At 43.5% G+C, this 19,032-nt stretch overlaps 1 protein-coding gene across 1 annotated transcript in view; it reads right to left on the bottom strand.

Moving 5' to 3' along the window:
- Window positions 1-19,032, bottom strand: part of acoxl (acyl-CoA oxidase-like) — a 331,885-nt gene that overhangs the window by 62,833 nt on the left and 250,020 nt on the right. The window contains 1 exon segment of the mRNA XM_052024328.1: window positions 1,915-2,024. Coding sequence (XP_051880288.1) covers window positions 1,915-2,024 — 110 coding nt within the window.

Genomic DNA, 19,032 nt, shown 5'->3' with positions numbered 1-19,032 from the left:
TTTGGGCCATCATGACTGCGCCAGGCAAGACAGAAGAGTTGTCTGGAATCTTGAGAGTTCTTCCTAAATGCCAGATCTTGGTGCAGAGCTTAAGGAGTTACAGCATTTTGTACATATCCAGGTACTTTTTAGATGAGTTGAGGGTTTCTGCCTCCACCTCTCCTTCAGTCTCCCAGCATTGGATGAAAATTATTTTCCTTCAGCTCCTCTCTAATCCTTTGACCAGTCACCTTAAATCCATGCCTGCTGGTTACTGATGTCTCTGTCAAGGGCCTCCCTGCTTCATCTGACCTCAACGAAACAGGCAAAATTCTGTAGGGCGGTTGAAAGGCCAGGCATGGGGTAGAAGTTCTCCCTGGCAGTGGTAGCTAGAACTGGGGTCACAGTCATAACTGAAGGAATCTGTCACTCAGGACTGACGTGAAAAGAAATTCCTTCACTGAGTGGGTTGTAAGCTTTTGGAATTCTCGACCCAAGAGTGGGAGGTTCAAACGCTGAGTATTTCAGCGGGTTTTTGATTATTAAAGGAATCAAGGAATTAGTGTTGGAAAGCAAAACTTGAGTAAAAAGATCACCCATGAATTTATTGAATGGCGGAGCAAGCACCAGGGAATGAATAGCTTACTCCTAGTTCAACTTCTATGTTCTTAGGCTGCTCATAATTTTATATTTGGATTAAATATTCCTTCAGTGTTCCAACCTTAGCCCAGCCAATCCCTCCTTGTAAATCTTGGAAGCTTCTCTAGTATTATCACATCTCAGTACTTAGCTGTGGTCTAAATAGTGTCTGATACATTTTTAGCATAATCTCCTTGCTTTAAACCTTAGTCAATGAAGGTAATTTTACGTATGCCTCTTTAATCACATTATCTCCTTCTACTCTCATCAGAGGTTTGTGGACAAGCACTCTTTCTGGAGCAAGATCTTTTTGTTCCTCTACACTATTCAGTATCGTCAGGCACGGTGGTGTAATGGCAGGCGTGGTAGTGTAGCGGTTAGCGTAACGCTATTACAGCACCAGCGACCTGGGTTCTATTCCGGCTGCTGTCTGTAAGGAGTTTGTATGTTCTCCCCGTGACTGTGTGGGTTTCCGCCGGGTGCTCCAGTTCCCTCCCACATTCCAAAGGCGTACGGGTTAGGAAGTTGTGGGCATGCTATGTTGGCGCCGGAAGCGTGGCAACACTTGTGGGCTGCCCCCCAGAACACTCTATGCAAAAGATGTATTTCACTGTGTGTTTCAATGTACATGTGACTAATAAAGATATCTTATCTTATCTTATTTGTCAGGTACTCTATTAGATTGTTTGCCCTCTCAAATTATGCTACCTCACACTTCTCTGGACTGAATTCTATCTGCCCACCTGACCAATCTCTTGCAGCATGCAACTTTCTTCTTTGCTAGTTACCACACTGTCAATTTTGGTGCCCGTCTACAAACCTCTTAATTATGGTCCCTACATTTGTCCAAATCATTGACATATATCATGTAAAGCATAGAAGCAGAATGTTGGAATAACTCAGCGGGTCAAACAGCATCTGTGGAGGCAAAAGGTGAGTTCTTCCACTGTTCTGCTTTTTGTTCCAGATTCCAGCACCTGCAGTCTCCTTGCCTGTCATTTGAAGGAAGTGGCCTTGCACTCAGTCACTACTATTAGATCCTGCAGGCTTTTACCTTTTAATCAGTCTGCCTGTGGGAGCTTGTCAAACACCTTGTCAAAGTCCAAGCAGATAACACTAGATGTGCTGTGGTCATTGACACTCCTTGTTACTCCTCAAAAATTCAATTATGCATGAAGAACATTTGGAGGATGTTCAGCTGGATACTGATTGAAATAGACCCTTCCCAATTTAAGTAGAAATCTAATGAAAATAAGATGAATCCCTTTCCCTTCCTGTAATTAAATAGAACGGTACCTGGTCCTTAAGCTGTCGGTTGTGGCTGCAATCCAGTTTCTCAGCAATCCAATAGCGGGTCTTTCTTCATATTGTCTTGCGTACTGAGCTAAAAGTTCACGGACAACCACCTGTGGATGAAATGCCAACATTTACTTGCAAATTAAGTTAAATTATCTCTTCTGGGGGAAATAAAATAACCTTAACATGAAGCAGGGCTAAACAGAAGACCTGTGTGTGTGGTTCGCTCCGGCAGGAACTTGAGACCCAAATAGAACATAGAATATAGAACATTACAGCACAGTACAGGCCCTTCAGCCCACAATGTAGTGCTGACATTTTATCCTGCTCTAAGATCTATCTCCATTTTTCTATCATTCATGTGGCTATCTAAGAGTGTCTTAAGCATCCCCAATGTATCCAGTCCCACAACCTCTGCTGGCAGTGCGTCCCACGCACCCACCACTCTCATGGGTTTCCTCCGGGTGCTCTGGTTTCCTCCCACATTCCAAAGACGTACTGATTAGCAGCTGTGGGCATGCTAATGTTGGCGCCGGATGCGTGGCAACACTTGCGGGCTGCCCCCAGAACATTCTGCGCAAAGATGCATTTCACTGTGTGTTTCGATATACATGTGACTAATACAGAAATCTTATCGTATTTAGCAAGAGCAGAACCCAAACAGAAGGGGCAGATCAGGGGGCATAAGTTTAAAGCACTTGTAGAAGGATTAAAAGGAAGATGAAGAAAGGTTTCCCTCACTTGGACCATAGCAGCGGGTCTGGAATTCACCACTTGAAAAGATGATCAATGCAGAAACCTTCAGCACTTTATAAAAACTTGGATGTTTCAGCAGTTGTGATCTGCGGGGATATGGATCAAGTGCCGGAAGCTGGGATTATGCTAGGTTTCCTTCTGTTAACTGTTACTGGGACTGTAAGGTTTGCGTGACAAGCAAAGACTGGATAGGCTGGGGCATTTTTCCCTGAAGCATAGAAGGCTGAGGAGTGTCCTTATAGAGGTGTATCAAATCATGAGGGGCATTGATAGGGTGCATGTTCACAGTCTTTTCCCAGGGTTGGGGAGTCTAAAACTAGAGGGCATAGGTGTAAGGTGAGAGGGGAAGGATTTAAAAGGGACCTGAGGGGCAACTTTTTCACCCAGAGGGTAGTGGGTATTGGAACAAGCTGCCAAAGGAAGTGGTAGAGGCGGGTACGATTACAATTAAAAGGCAATTTAGACAGGCACATGGATAGGAAAGGGTTGAGGGATATGGGCCAAATGCAGCTAAATAGGACTAGCTCAAGTAGGCATCTTGGTCGGCATGGACCAGTTGGGCCAAAGGGTCTCTTTCTGTGCTGTATCGCTCTGTGACTGGTGTAGAGAAGATGGGACAAATAGCCTCATTCTGAGTCATGTATTTTCTGATTCTAGGTTTTTGGATAAACAACTCCAGATTTATCAGTGAGGTGTTCATTTGTCATAGGCATAAGATTCTCTCCTTTGTTGACAACTGTGGTGCAATACTCAAAATCTGTCTTCAGTCAATCTCTCCAAATAGGAAAACAACAGTACGCACAGGACAACCAGGCTTTACTGCCCAGTTTTCCCTGGAAACACACTATTTAAAGACCAACACTCAAACTGCATTGTTTGTTTTTACTGCAGTCTGTGATGTCCTGCAACCTCACGCGTGTGCTGGAATGTTTCACCATGAAGGTCAAGATCATGGTCAGCCTTGGTGTCCTGGCCTTGGGGTCATTCCAGGACATTGATACTGACCTCTGCCACACGTCACAATTTGCCGCTCACTGCTGCAGTACAGAGGTAAACAAAACTCCACATTCAAGGGGGGATAACTTTCCTTTAGCCAACAGGAGCTGATAAAACAAGCAGAGGCATTTATCTGCATTGCAGACAGGCTGCATTTAGTCCTTTTACAGACTTCCCAGCCCGAAGCAAAAGCAGAAAAAGCCCAAAACACTCAGCAGATCAGGCAGCATCTGTGGAAAGAGGAACAGTTAACGTTTCAAGTCAATGACCCTTCATCAGTGTCAAGAAGTGTCGAATTCTCTTCTCTACTTCCCACAGGGTCATACAGCACAGAAACAGGTCCTTTACCCGCCCATGACTCCGCACTGACCATCAAGCACCCATGTATACTAATCCTACACTAATTCCACTTTATTCTCCTCGCAATCCCAGAGATATCCCCCCAGATTCTACCACTGACCTACATGCTAGGGGCGAGTTACAGTGGCTAATTAATCTACCAATATTCTCGGTTCTGACAAAAGGTCCTTGAACTGAAATGCTAAATGTTTCTACTTCCACAGATGCCGCCTAACCTGCTGAGTGTTTCCAGCATTTTATGATTTTATTCCAGAGTTTCAGTTTTTTTTGTAGTTTTTTAAACTTTTTATTCCTGCTCAAAGCATCTGGCTGTAGTCCTGCAGAGTCTCCAGAGGTCTCTTGTGCAAAGAACTGTTCTTCACTAGCCTGTTCATGGCCTTCTGATCCCCTGGGAGAACTTTATCATTATTCCCCTTCCCATCTTTACAACATCTATTCATTCAGTAGCAACACTTCTCAGTAGGTGGAAGAGTGTTGCTTGCATTGTGAGCCCACTTGCCCTGTTAAAATGTCAGCAGTGGTGATGAGTGGCAACACGTCCATAGGGAACACTGTGTTGAAACCAACAATGTTAGTCTCAATGCTGCCTCATAGAAGGACACCCTGCAACACTGTTCCATGTGCCTCACAACTGAAGTCCCCAATCTTTGCGCAAACATTGCTAAGCCTACAAAGCTTTTTAACATAATTATAGGGAAGTGATGCAATTTCTACCTGGCTGTAATAATTGATTTAAAATTCCATATAATATTAAGCAATACGTTTATTTTAAACCAAAATACTTTTCTCTGCCACCACTCCCCCTCCTGCCATAATGTAGCTACCAACCTATAGATACAAATATTAAGGTCTGTTCTATTCAGTTAACCATAACTATTCTGCTTAATAATGAAACGAACCTGCTTCTAATACTAATAAAGTCATTGTACACACATACAACAGCAAACCATGCCAGCTCAAAACAGCATTTTGTCTTTTGTTGTAACATTAAAGTCTTAAGATGCCCCAAGGTACATCATAGGAGCACTGTCAAACAACTCTGACACTAAGTTATGTAAAGATTTGTTAACGTAGAGGAGCAAAAGATGGGTCAAAAATCATGTAATGTCTTTAAAAAGGAAAAGGAGCTTTAGGCTGGGAATTCCATGACATGGGGTTCAGCAGTTGAACCCACAGTTGCCATAGGTCATTGACGTGAAATGTTAACTCTGTTTCAATTTTCACAGATGCTGCCTGACCTGCCGAGCATTTCCAGCATTGTCTCTTTGAAAAGCATGGTTTCCACGACATGTGATTTGATACATTCATAGTAAACAAAGGGTGGATCCCATAACCCAACAAAATATCACTGGAATTTAACTTAATCAGCCAACTCAGGACAATGAGCTATGGAACACAGTTCCCCAAACCTTGTAAAAATTGCAGAGTCCCATTTAATAAAAAATCATATATTGATTGTCTTGGATTTGGCAGGAACATCGGTTGCGTTTGTCTTCCTCATCCCAGGGGTGGCACTTGGCCCATGCAAGTACCTTGCTTGAGATTCAGAATTGGCCAAGAATGAAAAGAGGGACTTTCCCTGGTTGTATGACTCAGCTCCTTACTGCCCAAGCAGGTGAAACTCGAGGAGGCACAAAAGAATTGTTTAGTCTTTTGCAGTCTTCAGGGACACACAGCATAGGAAAGTCCCATAATAAACCTCTAGCCCCCGAGTGAGAACGGAAAGCTCAATCAGTCAGGCCACCCTTGTGGGAAAAACAGATGCAAAGAAGTTTTGAATGTGCTTCCTACGTTAAAAGAGACCTGGGTTTCAGCTGATCCAAGGAATACAGGATTGGGAAGTAAGGAATCATTCCACATCCAAGCTGGAAAAGTCCCCAAAACGCCAGTGATCTTTCTCTGCTCCCATTCCTGAAAATACTTCCAGCTTGCTACTGACCATTGGGATTTCAGTGGTGAAGAACCTCTGTTGTTTCTGAAACTATCAGTTGGATTAGATAGACATGGGTTTATGAAAGGGAAATCATTTTTGACAAATCTGCTGGAGCTTATTAAGGATGCAAATGTAGAATAGAAAAGGGGGGACCAGTGGGTGTATTTGGACTTTCAGAAGGGAGTTGATTAAACTCCACATAAGCTGTTAAGAAGGCATTCAATGTAAGAGATTTTGAATATAGGCCAAGAATCTCTTACAGTAATTATACAGGGCCTTGGTGAGATCATACCTGGAATATAATGTGCAGTTTTGATCTCCTTACCCAAGAAGAGATAAACTTACCCCAGAGAGAGTGCAACAAAGATTCACTCAACTGATTCCTTGAATGGCAGGACTGTTGTATGGGGAGAGATTGGGTTGGCTAAGCCTGTATTTACTAGTATTCAGAAGAATGAGAGGAGATCTCATTGGCGCATACAAAATGCTGGCGGGGCTAATGAGGCCTGATGTGAAGAGAATATTTCCCTTGGATTGGAGTAGAATGGGGCAAGGGAAGGAGGTTGGCTTAAAACCAGTGGCCAAGTCTCAGGATACAAAATACGTCATTCAGGACTGTGAAGAGGAGACATGTATTCACTCAGTGGGTGGTTAACCCTGAAGTTCTCTAATACAGAAGCCAAGTCACTGAATATATTTAAGAAAGAGATACATAATTTTTTAGGCACAAAAGGGGTCAAAAGGCATGGGGACAGGGCAGGAATATGGTATTGAAATAGAGGATCAGCCAACAATGCTTTGAAGGGTAGAATACACTCAAAGGGCTGAATGGCCTTCACGAGCTCCTATTATTCTGTGTTTTCAAGTGTGCTTGTGAAAGGCAGATCACTGACATCTAAGAAATGTCCTAAAGCCGAAACCTCCTGATCCACTGGCCTGGAGAGGATATCATATACTTTCTCAATTGATTTTGTGCAACTCAATCTTCTATGTCCACCTGAGCAGGTAGATAGCCGTACATGGATTTGATTTGATTTGATTTGATTTCTTTATTAGTGACAGGTACATCGAAACACACAGTGAAATGCATCTTTTGAATATAGTGTTCTGGAGGCAGCCCACAAGTGTCGCCACACTTCCGGCGCCAACATAGCATGCCCACAACTTCCTAACCTGCACATCTTTGGAATGTGGGAGGAAACTGGAGCACCCGGAGGAAACCCATGCAGTCACGGGGAGAACGTACAAAATCCTTACAGACAGTGGCCGGAGTTGAAACTGGGTCACTGGCGCTGTAAATCGTTATGCTAACCACTACACTTAATCACCTCAAATATTTACAGGGCTCGACAAGATAGATGTGGGAAGGGTGTTTCCCCTGGATCCTGGAACAAGGGGTCAGTCTCAATGTCAGGGGCAGGTCATCTGGAGATGAGAAATTTCTTCATTCAGAGGATGGCGAATCTTTGGAATTTGCTACTCTGGAGACTCTGTCATTGAGTTTATTCAAAACAGGATTGCTAGATATTTCTCCTGGTACAGAATTTCATCATGGCTATTCTGAAGTGATTGAACATTCAAATGCCTTGAGCAAAAACCAAACTGCTGGAGGAACTCAGTGGATCAGGCAGCATCTGTGGAGGCAAAGAGATGGTCAACATTTTGCGTAGAGACCCTGTGGCAGTCCTGAGACAACTTCAGACAACTGCTTCACTGTCCAGTATACCACCAATTTTGGTGTCATCTACAAACTTACTAACCATGCCACCGACGTTCTCATCCAAATTGTTAATATAGGTGACAAACAACTGTGGACCCAGTACCAATCCCAGTGGCACACCACTGATCATAGGCCTCCAATCTGAAAAAACAACATCCCACTACCACCCTTCCACCAAGCCAATTCTCACCCTGGAACCGTGCTTTAAATTTGTATGGCTCTAATTGCCATCAAATGATAACTGAGATGTACCCAAGAACTATTCTCGCACTATTTAGTTTATCTATTGATTTATTTGTAACTTGTAGTAATTCTTACGTCCTACACTGTATTGCTGCTGCAAAACAACAAATTTCATGACATATGTCAGTGATAATAAACCTGATTCTGATTCTGAAAGTAGGTCAATCTATCTGAGAATCCAGGAGGAAATTTAGGAAAGATTAGGGGAAAAAGACTTTATCCTCTTCTAGATTTCCTATGATCCTCTTTAAGGGAGCTAGGGCTTTACTCTTTGGAGAGAAGGAGGATGAGAGGAGACATGATAGAGTTGTACAAAATATTGAAAGGAATAGATAGAGTAGACAGCCAGTACCTCTTTTCCAGGGCACCAATGCTCAATACAAGAGGGCATGGCTTTAAATTAATGGGTGGGAAGATCAAGGGAGATATCAGAGGAAGGTTTTTTACCCAGAGAGTGGTTAGGGCATGGAATGCGCTGCCTGGGGTAGTGGTGGAGGTAGGTACATTGGTCAAATTCAAGACATTGCTAGATAAGCATATGGAGGAATTTAAAATAGAGGGATATATAGGAGGAAGGGGTTAGATAGTCTTAGGCGAGGTTTAAAGGTCGGCACAATATTGTGGGCCGAAGGGCCTATATTGTGCTGTACTGTTCTATGCTTCTATGATTCTATGAACTCGTTGTCGGGAAACATTTACAGGAACAGCTTAGGCTGAGTCATCCTCTGTTCACCTTCCCTTGTTGTTGGGAAGTGTCTTGCGTTTGGTCAGTTCCTGCTCCTAACCACATAGCTCGGCTGGTGATTCGCCTGATGTGGCTCCTTAACTATGCACTAACTTCCTTTCATCCTTCGGGACATCAAAGCATTGCATTGTAACCGAGAATGTGACTAGTCAATGTGCAATGCTCATGGTTTGAAGCAGATTCCTTTTGAAAAAAGCACCTCCCCCACGTTTTTCCCCAAGTCTTGAGAGAACGGAGTTATCTTGTGATTGAACTGAGATATAGAGTCACAGAGAGATAAAGCATGGAAACAGGCCCTTCAGCCCATTGAATCCGCACAGATCATCAAACACTCATTTACACAAATACTACATTAATCCCATTTTCTATTTTCCCCACATTCTCATCAACTCCCCCCAGATTTTACCACTCACCTGCATATGAGATGCTATTTACAGTGGCCAATTTATGTACCAATCCACATGTTTTGGGGTGTGGGAGGAAACGAGAGCACCCAGAGGAAACCCATGCGGTTACAGTGAAGAACATGCAAACTCCACACAGACAGCGCGAGAGGTCAGGACTGAACCAAGTCTGTGGCACTGTGATACAGCAGCTCTACTAGCTGTATCACTGTGCTGCCCTTAGTTACAGGGAATTCCAAACTTTGAAGCCATGTTTTCTATTATTACCTCTAAATCGTTTTCCCACAAAGCTGCCTGTGGTTGCATTTTCACCAATCTTATCCTACCACCTGTTGTATGTTTATAAACATGCATTCTAAACCTAACTTTGTATTCCTCATTATCCTTCTTGATTTGTTCCTATCTTGTGTGGTGCTACTTCCTTCTTCAGTACTTTCAATGCCTGGTTGCCAAGCTACAGGAAGTACACGATTGTACAGTAGATCCACCAGCATGGCACATCACCCCTTTAAATACTTCCAGTGATCCAGCTTCCATAACCCTCTGAGACACAAGAAAATGGGAGCAGGAGTAGGGCCATCAGGCCCTTCAAGCCTGCTCCGCCATTTGATATGATCATGGTAGAGAGTTCCAGAGATTCACCAACCTCTGTGAGAAGAAATAGGTAGATTAATAGAACAGGGAATTCAAGACAGAGAAGTGTGAATGACACATTTTGGTAGAAGAGATGAGGGCAGGCAATATAGACAATGGCACAGTTCTAAAGTATGTGTAGGAACAGAGAGGGCCCATAAGCATAAACCTTTGAAGGTGGCTGGATATGTTCATAGAGTACCTAGCAATGTACATACATTCCCGGGGTTTCATATATTGAAGTACTGAGTACAAGAGCAGGGAAGCTATGTTGAAACATAAGAAGCTGCAGAGAGCAGTGGACTCAGCTCAATATATCACGGGCATATCCCTTCCCAACATCGGTGGTATCTACAGGAGGCACTGCCTCAAGAAGGCAACATCCATCATTAAACATCCCCACCATCCAGGCCATACCACCTTCTTGCAGCTATCATCAGGCAGGAGGTACAGAAGCCTGAAGTCCCACACCACCAGGTTCAAGAACAGCTACTTCCCTTCAACCATTTGGTTCTTGAACCGACTGGCAAAATCCCAATCACTACAGTTTAGCAACACTATGACCACTTTGCACTAAAATGGACTTTGTTTTTTCTGTTCTATTCTACATTACGATCTATAATTGATAATCTACACATTACTATACATAATATTACCAGTTCTACATTACTATCTACTGCCTACATGTCAACAGCACTCTGGTATCTTCCTTGATTAACAACACTACCCCATCTCCTTTCCTCTTTGGCTTGTTCTTTTGGAACATCGCATAACCTGGAATATTAAGTACCCAGTCCTTGTCACCCTGCAACCATGTCTCCATAATAGTCATTAGGCAGGAACTGAAATATGATGGCAATTTGAATGCGCAGGAATGTAAGAAGCTGCAGAGAGTAGTCGACTCTGCCCAATACATCGTGGGTACATCTCTCCCCACATTGGTAGTATCTCCATGAGGCGCTGCCTCAAGAAGGCAACATCTACCATCAAAGATCCCCACCATCCAGGCCATGCCATCTTCTCACAGGTACAATTGGGCAGGAGGAACAGAAGATGAAATCCCACACCACTGGGTTCAACCATTCGGTTCTTGAACCAACCTGCACAACTCTGATCATGACCTCAGTATAGCAACACTATGACCACTTTGCACTACCATGAACTTAATTTTGTTTTAAATTGTGTTATTTCTTGTAAAAATTGTGCATAAATTATGTTTAAATTATGCTTTTCTTGTGAATGTTGTGTATCTGATGCTATGTGCCTGTGTTGCTGCTGCAAGTAAGTTTTGCATTGCAAATGTGCGTACATGTACTTATGCATATGACAATAAACTCAACTTTGACTTCGACCCTTTATAAAGAAGACAACATCCATCATTAAGGATCCTCACCATCCGGGACATGCCCTCTTCACGTTACCACCATCGTGGAGGAGGTACTGGAGCCTGAAGACCCACACTCAGCATTTCAGAAACAGCTTCTTCTCCTCCGCCATCAGATTTCTGAACGGTCCATGAACCCATGAACACTACCTCGTTCTTCCTCTTTTGCACTATTCATTTATTTTTGTAAATTATAGTTATTTTTATGCCTTGCACTGCACTGCTGCCGCAAAACAAATTTCACGACATATGTCGGTGACAATAAACCTGATTCTGACTCTGATTCTGAGTGCAGTGCCAATTTATCAGAAAAATTCTGGGGATGAGGGATTTTAGCTTCAACATTAGGTTGGAAAAGCTGGTGTTGCTGTCCTTGGAGGAAAGGATATTGAGAAGAGATTTGATGGGGCTGTACGAGATTATGACAGGTTTAGATAAGGCAGACAAGGAAAAGCTGTTCCCATTAGCTGATGATACAAGGACCAGGGGACAAAGATTAAAGGACTTGGGCAACAGATAAAGGCAAGAACTTTTTTTCATGCAGTAAGTGGTAATTACCTGGAACTTGTTGCCAACAAGGGTGATGAGTGTGGAGACAATCAATAATTTCAAGAAGAAATAGGATAGGTATGAGGAAAATAAACCTTGGAGGGCTACTGAGATATAGCAGGAGAATAGAAATAATTGGATTGCTCCACAGATAGCTGAAATGCATTTGATGAACCAGATGGCATTGTTCTGTAACTTGGAGTATTGTGCTCTGTTCTGGTCGCCTCACTACAGGAAAGATGTGGAAGTCATAGAGAGGTTGCACAGGAGATTTACAAGGATGCTGCCTGGAATGCGGAGCGTGCCTTATGAAAGCAGGTTGAGGGAACTCGGCCTTTTCTCCTTGGAGAGACGGAGGATGAGGGGGGACCTGATTGAGGTGTATAAGAGGATGAGAGGTATTGATAGGGTAGATAGTCAGAGGCTTTTCCCCAGGGCTGAATTGGTGGTCACAAGAGGACAGAGGTTTAAGGTGCTGGGGAGTGGATATAGAGGAGATGTCAGGGGTAAGTTTTTTACTCAGAGAGTGGTGAGTGCGTGGAATGGGCTGCCGGAAATGGTGGTGGAGGCTGATACGATAGGGTCTTTCAAGAGACTGTTAGATCGGTATATGGAGCTGAGTAAAATAGAGGGCTATGGGTAAGCCTAGTAATTTCTAGGGTAGGGACATGTTCGGCACAGCTTTGTGAGCCGAAGGGTCTGAATTGTGCTGTAATTGTTCTATGTTCTATAATGACTCTAACAGACATTGCTTTTTTTAAGTTACTGGCAGGCTAAGGTCAAAGCAGAAAATGCTGGAAACAGAAACAAGGGACTGCAGATGCTGGAATCTAGATGAAAGACAATATGATGCTGGAGGAACTCAACAGGCCAGGCAGCATCTGTGGAGAATGCCGTGGAGAATCCGTTCTCCACAGACGCTGCCTGGCCTGCTGAGTCCCTTCAGCATCATAGTGTTTTTCAAATGCTGGAACCAGCCCATCGAGAAGCAGAGCTCTGACGAAAGGTCTTTGACCTGAATCTTTAACTCTGTCTCTCTTTCCCCAGATGCTGCCTGACCTGTTGAGTGGTTCCAGCATTTTTCTTGTTACTTCAGATTTCCATTTGAAAAAAAATTATTTATCTGCTTCTGATACTTGGACTGCAAACAGCAGGCACCTCAAGAAAGTGGAGAGATAAGTGTGAGGTGGTACACTTTGGAAGGACAAACTCCAGGGCAGAGTACAAGGTAAATGGCAAGGTACTTGGCAGTGTGGAGGAGCAGAGGGATCTGGGGGTTCATATTCACAGTTCACTGAAAGTTGCCTCACAGGTGGATAGAGCAGTTAAGAAGGCCTATGGGATGTTAGCTTTCATAAGTCGTGGGATTGAGTTTAAGAGCCGCGAAGTGATGATGCAGCTTTACAAAACTCTAGTTAGACCACACTTACTGTGTTCAGTTCTGGTCGCCGCATTATAGGAAGGATGTGGAGGCGTTGGAGAGGGTGCAGAGGAGATTTACCAGGATGCTGCCTGGATTAGAGCGTATGGAATATGAGGAGAGGCTTAAGGTGCTAGGGCTTTATTCACTGGAAAGGAGGAGGATGAGAGGAGACATGATAGAGGTATATAAAATATTGAGAGGAATAGATAGAGTAGACAGTCAGCGCCTCCTTCCAAGGGCACCAATGCTCAAGACAAGAGGGCATGGCTTTAAGGTTATGGGTGGGAGGTTCAGGGGAGATGTCAGGGGGAGGTTTTTCACCCAGGGAGTGGTTGGTGCATAGAATGCACAGCCTGGGGTGGTGGTGGAGGCAGATTCATTGGACAGGTTCAAGAGTTTGTTGGATAGGCATATGGAGGAATGTGAGATAGAGGGATATGCGGGAGGAAAGGGTTAGATAGTGTGAGGGTGGTTTGATGGACTGCACAACGTGGTGGGTCGAAGGGCCTGTTTTGTGCTGTATGGTTCTATGGTTTTATAATACTAACACTCTCTCTGCAAAATTCTTCAAAATCACCCAAAGGCTAAGCAGCGTCCTCTCCCAGTCCAACGTCTCCAGCACTGATGATATTTATAGACTTATTTATATACTAATCCTTTGCAAAATAGGTCTGTAGCTTTACTATGACTAACACAGAAATTGCAGGGGCCCTGACAAAGATACTTAAAATGTCTTTAGCCATGGGTGAGGTACTGGAGGACTGGAGGATAGCTAATGTTATTCTGATGTTCAAGAAAGGCTCTAAGAATAAAGTGGGAAATTATAGTCTGGTGAGCCTGACGTAAATTATTGAAAGGTATTCTAAGGGACAGGATATATAAGTACTTGGATAGACAGGGCCTGATTAGGGATAGTCAACATGGCTTTGTGTGTGGTAGGCCATGTCTAACCAATCTTGTAGAGTTTTTCAAGGAGGTTACCAAGAAGGTCGATGAGGGAAAGGCAGTGGACGTTGTCTACATGGACTTTAGCAAGGCCTTTGACAAATCCCACATGGGAAGCTGGTCCTGAAGTTGCTTGGCATTCAAGATGAAGTAGTCAACTGGATTTAACATTGGCTTTGCGGGAGAAGCCAGAGGGTGGTAGAAAATGGTTACCTCTGTGACTGGAGGCCTGTGTCTAGTGGATTGGTGCTGAGTCTGCTGTTGTTTATCATCTATATTAATGATTTAGATGATAATGTCGTAAACTAGATCAGCAAATTTGTGGCTGACACCAAGATTGGGGGCGTAGTGGACAGCAAGGAAGGCTACCAAAGTTTGCAGCGTGATCTTGACTAGCTCGGAAAATGGGCTGAAAAATGGCAGATGGAATTTAATGCAGACAAGTGTGAGGTGATGCACTTTGGGAGGACAAACCAGGATAAGACTTATACAGTGAATGGTAGGGCTCTGAAGAGTGTGGTAGAAAAAAGGGACCTGGGAATACAGATCCATAATTCCTTGAAAGTGTCATCACAGGTAGATAGGGTCATAAAGAGAGCTTTTGGCATTTTGGCCTTCATAAATCAGGGCATTGAATACAGGAGTTGGGATGTTATGTTGAAGGTGTACAAGACGTTGGTGAGGCCAAATTTAGAGTGTTGTGTGCAGTTCTGGTCACCTACCTACAGGAAAGTTATTGATATCTTGAAAGAGTGCAGAAAAAATTTACAAGGATGTTGCTGGGACTTGAGGACATGAGTTACAGGGAAAGGTTAAATTGATTAGGACTTTATTCCCTGGAGTGCAGGAGAATGAGGGGAGGTCTTATAGAAGTATACAAAATTATGACGGGTATAGATAGGGTGAATGCATGCAGGGTTTTTCCCCTCAGGTTGGATGAGACTAAAACTAGAGGTCACAGGTTTAGGGTGAAGGTGAAATCTTTAAGGGGAATATGAGGGGAAACTTCTTCACTCAGAGGGTGGTGTGAGTGTGGAACCAGCTGCCAGCAGAAGTGGTAGATGCGGGTTCAATTGTAACTTTTAAGAGAGGTTTGGATAGGTACACAGATGGGAGGGATTTGGAGGGATATGGTCTGGGTGCAGGTAGATGGGACTAGGCAGAAAATCAGGCTGGCATGGAGTAGATGGGCCAAATGGCCTGTTTCTGTGCTGTAGTACTCTATGACTCTAACCTTAGACATACTACAGGTTTTTATGGATATGTGACCCCATGCTAATGATTACATAGTGTACCCAATATGTGAAGGCAGTTGTTACTGTTATTTTCTTATTAACAAAAACCACAAAAGGCACATTAAATGAAGAGATCTTAGATCTTGGTAAACTTCCTGTTGGTTAAGACATGGCGAAATACTCTATGGCGGTAGGCACCACACTTGGTGAAATAAAGAACTGACATATCCAAATAACATCTCATACTGAAATCAAGATGAAGGACACATAATGATCAAAGCCTGCCTTCTCCATCAGCTTCCCAACTTTGACAGACCTGCTACAACTGGCCCTAGATAAGCTGTTCTTACACAACCTCCCTTGGCTGTGGAAGTAGCTAGATGTGTTAAAATTCAGAACGCACACATCGGAGTTTAGCCAACTGAATATAATTAGTCCTAATTACAATCAGTTGGCTCTGATGGGCAGGCCACGTTGTTTACAGGCCTGGCACCAAACTCCGAAATCAGTCTGCTCTGAGTTCTATCAAGAGAAAAGATTACCCGATGGACGGAGGGAAAAGTTTAATGACGTTCTCAAAATTCGCTTGACAATCCTATCTGGATGCATCATGGCTTGGTACAGCAACTGCTCTGCCCAGGACCGCAAGAAACTGCAGAGAGCTGTGGACACAGCCCAGTGTGCCACAGAAACCAGCCTCCCCTCCTTGGACTCTGTCTATACTTCTCGCTGCCTTGGTGAAGTAGCCAGCATAATCAAAGACCCCACCCACCCAGGTCACTCTCTCTTCTCTCCTCTCCCATCAGATAGAAGATACAGGAGCCTGAGGGCACGTACCACCAGGCTTAAAGACAGCTTCTATCCCACTGTGATAAGACTAGTGAATGGTTCCCTTATACGATGAGATGGACTATGACCTCACGATCTACCTTGTTGTGACCTTGCACCTTATTGCACTACACTTTCTCTGTAGCTGTGACACTTTACTCTGTACTGTTATTGTTTTTACCTGTATTACCTCAATGCACTCTGTAGTAACTCAATGTAACTGCACTGTGTAATGAATTGACCTGTATGATCGGTTTGTAAGATGAGCTTTTCACTGTACCTCGGTACAAGTGACAATAATAAACCAATACCAATACTAATATCAAATGTAGTAACCCCAGTGGGAACCCCTGGGTCCATGACCATTCCAAGAGGAGAAGGAGCATTGGAGATGGCAACGATAAAATCAAGTCCACGTAAACCACAAAAGGAGCACATCACCTCATAAGCTACCCGCCTGCATCATCCACCTCCTGCTCCATCTGTGGTAGAGTCTCTGGTTCCTATGTCGCCCTCATCAACCACTCAGCAAATACAGAGCTCATCCTAGATTCCCAACAGTGAAACTCTAAAAACTCATCAGATGCACTACAGCCCTGGAAAGGAAATCTGCTGTCCTTATCTAGATTGGTCTATATGACTCCAGACCCACCAACGTGGTTGGGTCTTAACTGCCTCCCCAAGGGCAATTTGGGATGAACAGTAAATGCTGGTTTGCCAACAATGTCCACATCCTACAAATAAAAGAATATTGGCCAGACCATGGAAAGATGGCAGATTTAGTGCAAATGGGTGCTTGATGGTCAGCATGGACTTGGTGTGGCCTAAGGTCCTATTTCTCCATTGCAGCACTCTATGATTTTATTTCTCTTGAACATCAATGAGCCAATGTGGATTTTTACAACAGTTATGCATAACTACAGATGCTAATTTGACATTCTCAACTTAATTACTTGATATTATATTCCCTCTGGATACCAGTCCAGTACCCCAAATGCCTCCCTGATTCGCTCATAGGTTTGGCTAAATTAATTTATTTGTTTGGGAAACTCAAGCCCACAATTTATAATCAGGAGATCTTCAGTTTATTTTGTGGTGTTTGACAGCCAGGCACGGAATGCGTGATTGAAGAGATTCATCATCATGAAGTGTCACTATTTGAAGTGCATATATCTTTTGTCTTCAAGGGCTCACCCATTCAAATGGTAAGAGCAGACCTCCATTTAAGCAATTTACACCTATTGGGGGAGGGAGTTGGAGATTTGCAAAAAAGGCAATACGAACACAAAAGCAATCAAAAAGGCAATGACCTTAAATGACAGCATGTTATTTAGAACATTGACACTTGATAAGGTTTAAAGAGTTAAGGCATTTTAAAACTGATTTATGCAATTGATGGCAATCATGTGGTGCTCCCTGCTCTGACAGCAAGGATTCAAAATTGCCTCTTGCTCTTGCCTGTTCAAATACCAGCGACAGTAAGAAGCACTAAAAGTAGTGAGGGCACAGAATGTAAACATGTATGTAGAAGGTGGAAGGTTATGTACAGAAGATGATATCTTTATTCGTCACATCTACATCGAAAAACACAGTGAAACGTATCTTTTTTGCTTGGGGGGGGGGGCAGCCCGCAAGTGTCGCCACGCTTCCAGCGCCAACATAGCATGCCCACAACTTCTAATCCATACATCTTTGGAAACTGGAGCACCCAGAGGAAACCCATGCAGACACGGGGAGAACGTACAAACTCCTTACAGACAGTGGCCAGATTTGAACCCGGGTCGCTGGCGCTGTAAAGCATTGTGCTAACCACTATGCTACCGTGCAGGATAACTGTTGGATTGGACAAACCTGCTCATTGTATCCGTCAGCACTATTTTCCTATACCATCTCTCCATCATTTTCTAGCTAAGTGAGACTGTGTTCTATTAACTCCACTTTTGATGACTCCAATTTAAGATACAGCATTCCTAGTAACAGTTTTTCTTCCCTACAGTGTAAGGTCATCTTATGAGTATTCCAACGATTTCTCCTTGATCCACTATTTTCTCCTTGGCAATATAGGAGAAAGTAATGGAGTCAGCTTCCACTTAAATCTGCAGATGTACTCTTCTAACTCCATCACCTCTCTCTACCTATCCACTGGCTCCATGTTGTCAGTGCTTCTTGCATAACAAGGGCTATTTTTAAACCAAAGGCCAAGACCATTTTCTTTGTCCCATAGAAACTGAGATCCTTTTCCCCTTATCCCTCTGAATGACCATGGTGTTGAGTTGAATTAGACCATTCCCAGTCATTGTCCTAAGCTAAGCTTTCAAGCCCGCATCCCACTGCAGCAAAGCGGCCTGCTTCTACCTCTATACTGTCGCCTAACTCCACTCCAACCTCACTCATCAGCCTGATTCCTGCCATTGCCAGCTCCAGAACTCAATACTTTGATGCTAACCTATGCCCTTTGAAAATGTTGCAGTCTATATCCATTCCATACAACATCATATATGTCTATGACCTGTGCTGCAGTGATCTATGTTGGTTTTGTAGTCTTGCAGCACACCAGTTCCTATTCTATTTAATTCTTATCAATAAACTTACATCTTCCTAGCTTTGTGTCCTCCTCAGAACCAGACCTGTCCTTTCGTATTTGCCATCCCATGGACTCCCTTTTCTTGTGTAGTCCCTTCCTATCTCCCCATACTGGTTAGCACTGCTTTCAATTGTCAAGGCCAAACACTGAAATTTCCTCCATGAGACATTTGTAAGTTTTCACTTATTTTTAAGACAAAGATCAGATTTCTTTATTAGTCACATGTACATCGAAACACAGTGAAATGCATCTTTTTGCATAGAATGTTCTGGGGGCAGCCCGCAAGTATCGCCACGCTTCCGGCGCCAACATAGCATGCCCACAACTTCCTAACCCGTACGTCTTTGGAATGTGGAACAAAACAGGAGCACCTGGAGGAA

The sequence above is a fragment of the Pristis pectinata genome, chromosome 10, assembly GCF_009764475.1.
Source record: "Pristis pectinata isolate sPriPec2 chromosome 10, sPriPec2.1.pri, whole genome shotgun sequence".
Taxonomy (NCBI): Eukaryota; Metazoa; Chordata; class Chondrichthyes; order Rhinopristiformes; family Pristidae; genus Pristis; species Pristis pectinata.
This window is presented reverse-complemented; position numbering and strand designations above follow the sequence as displayed.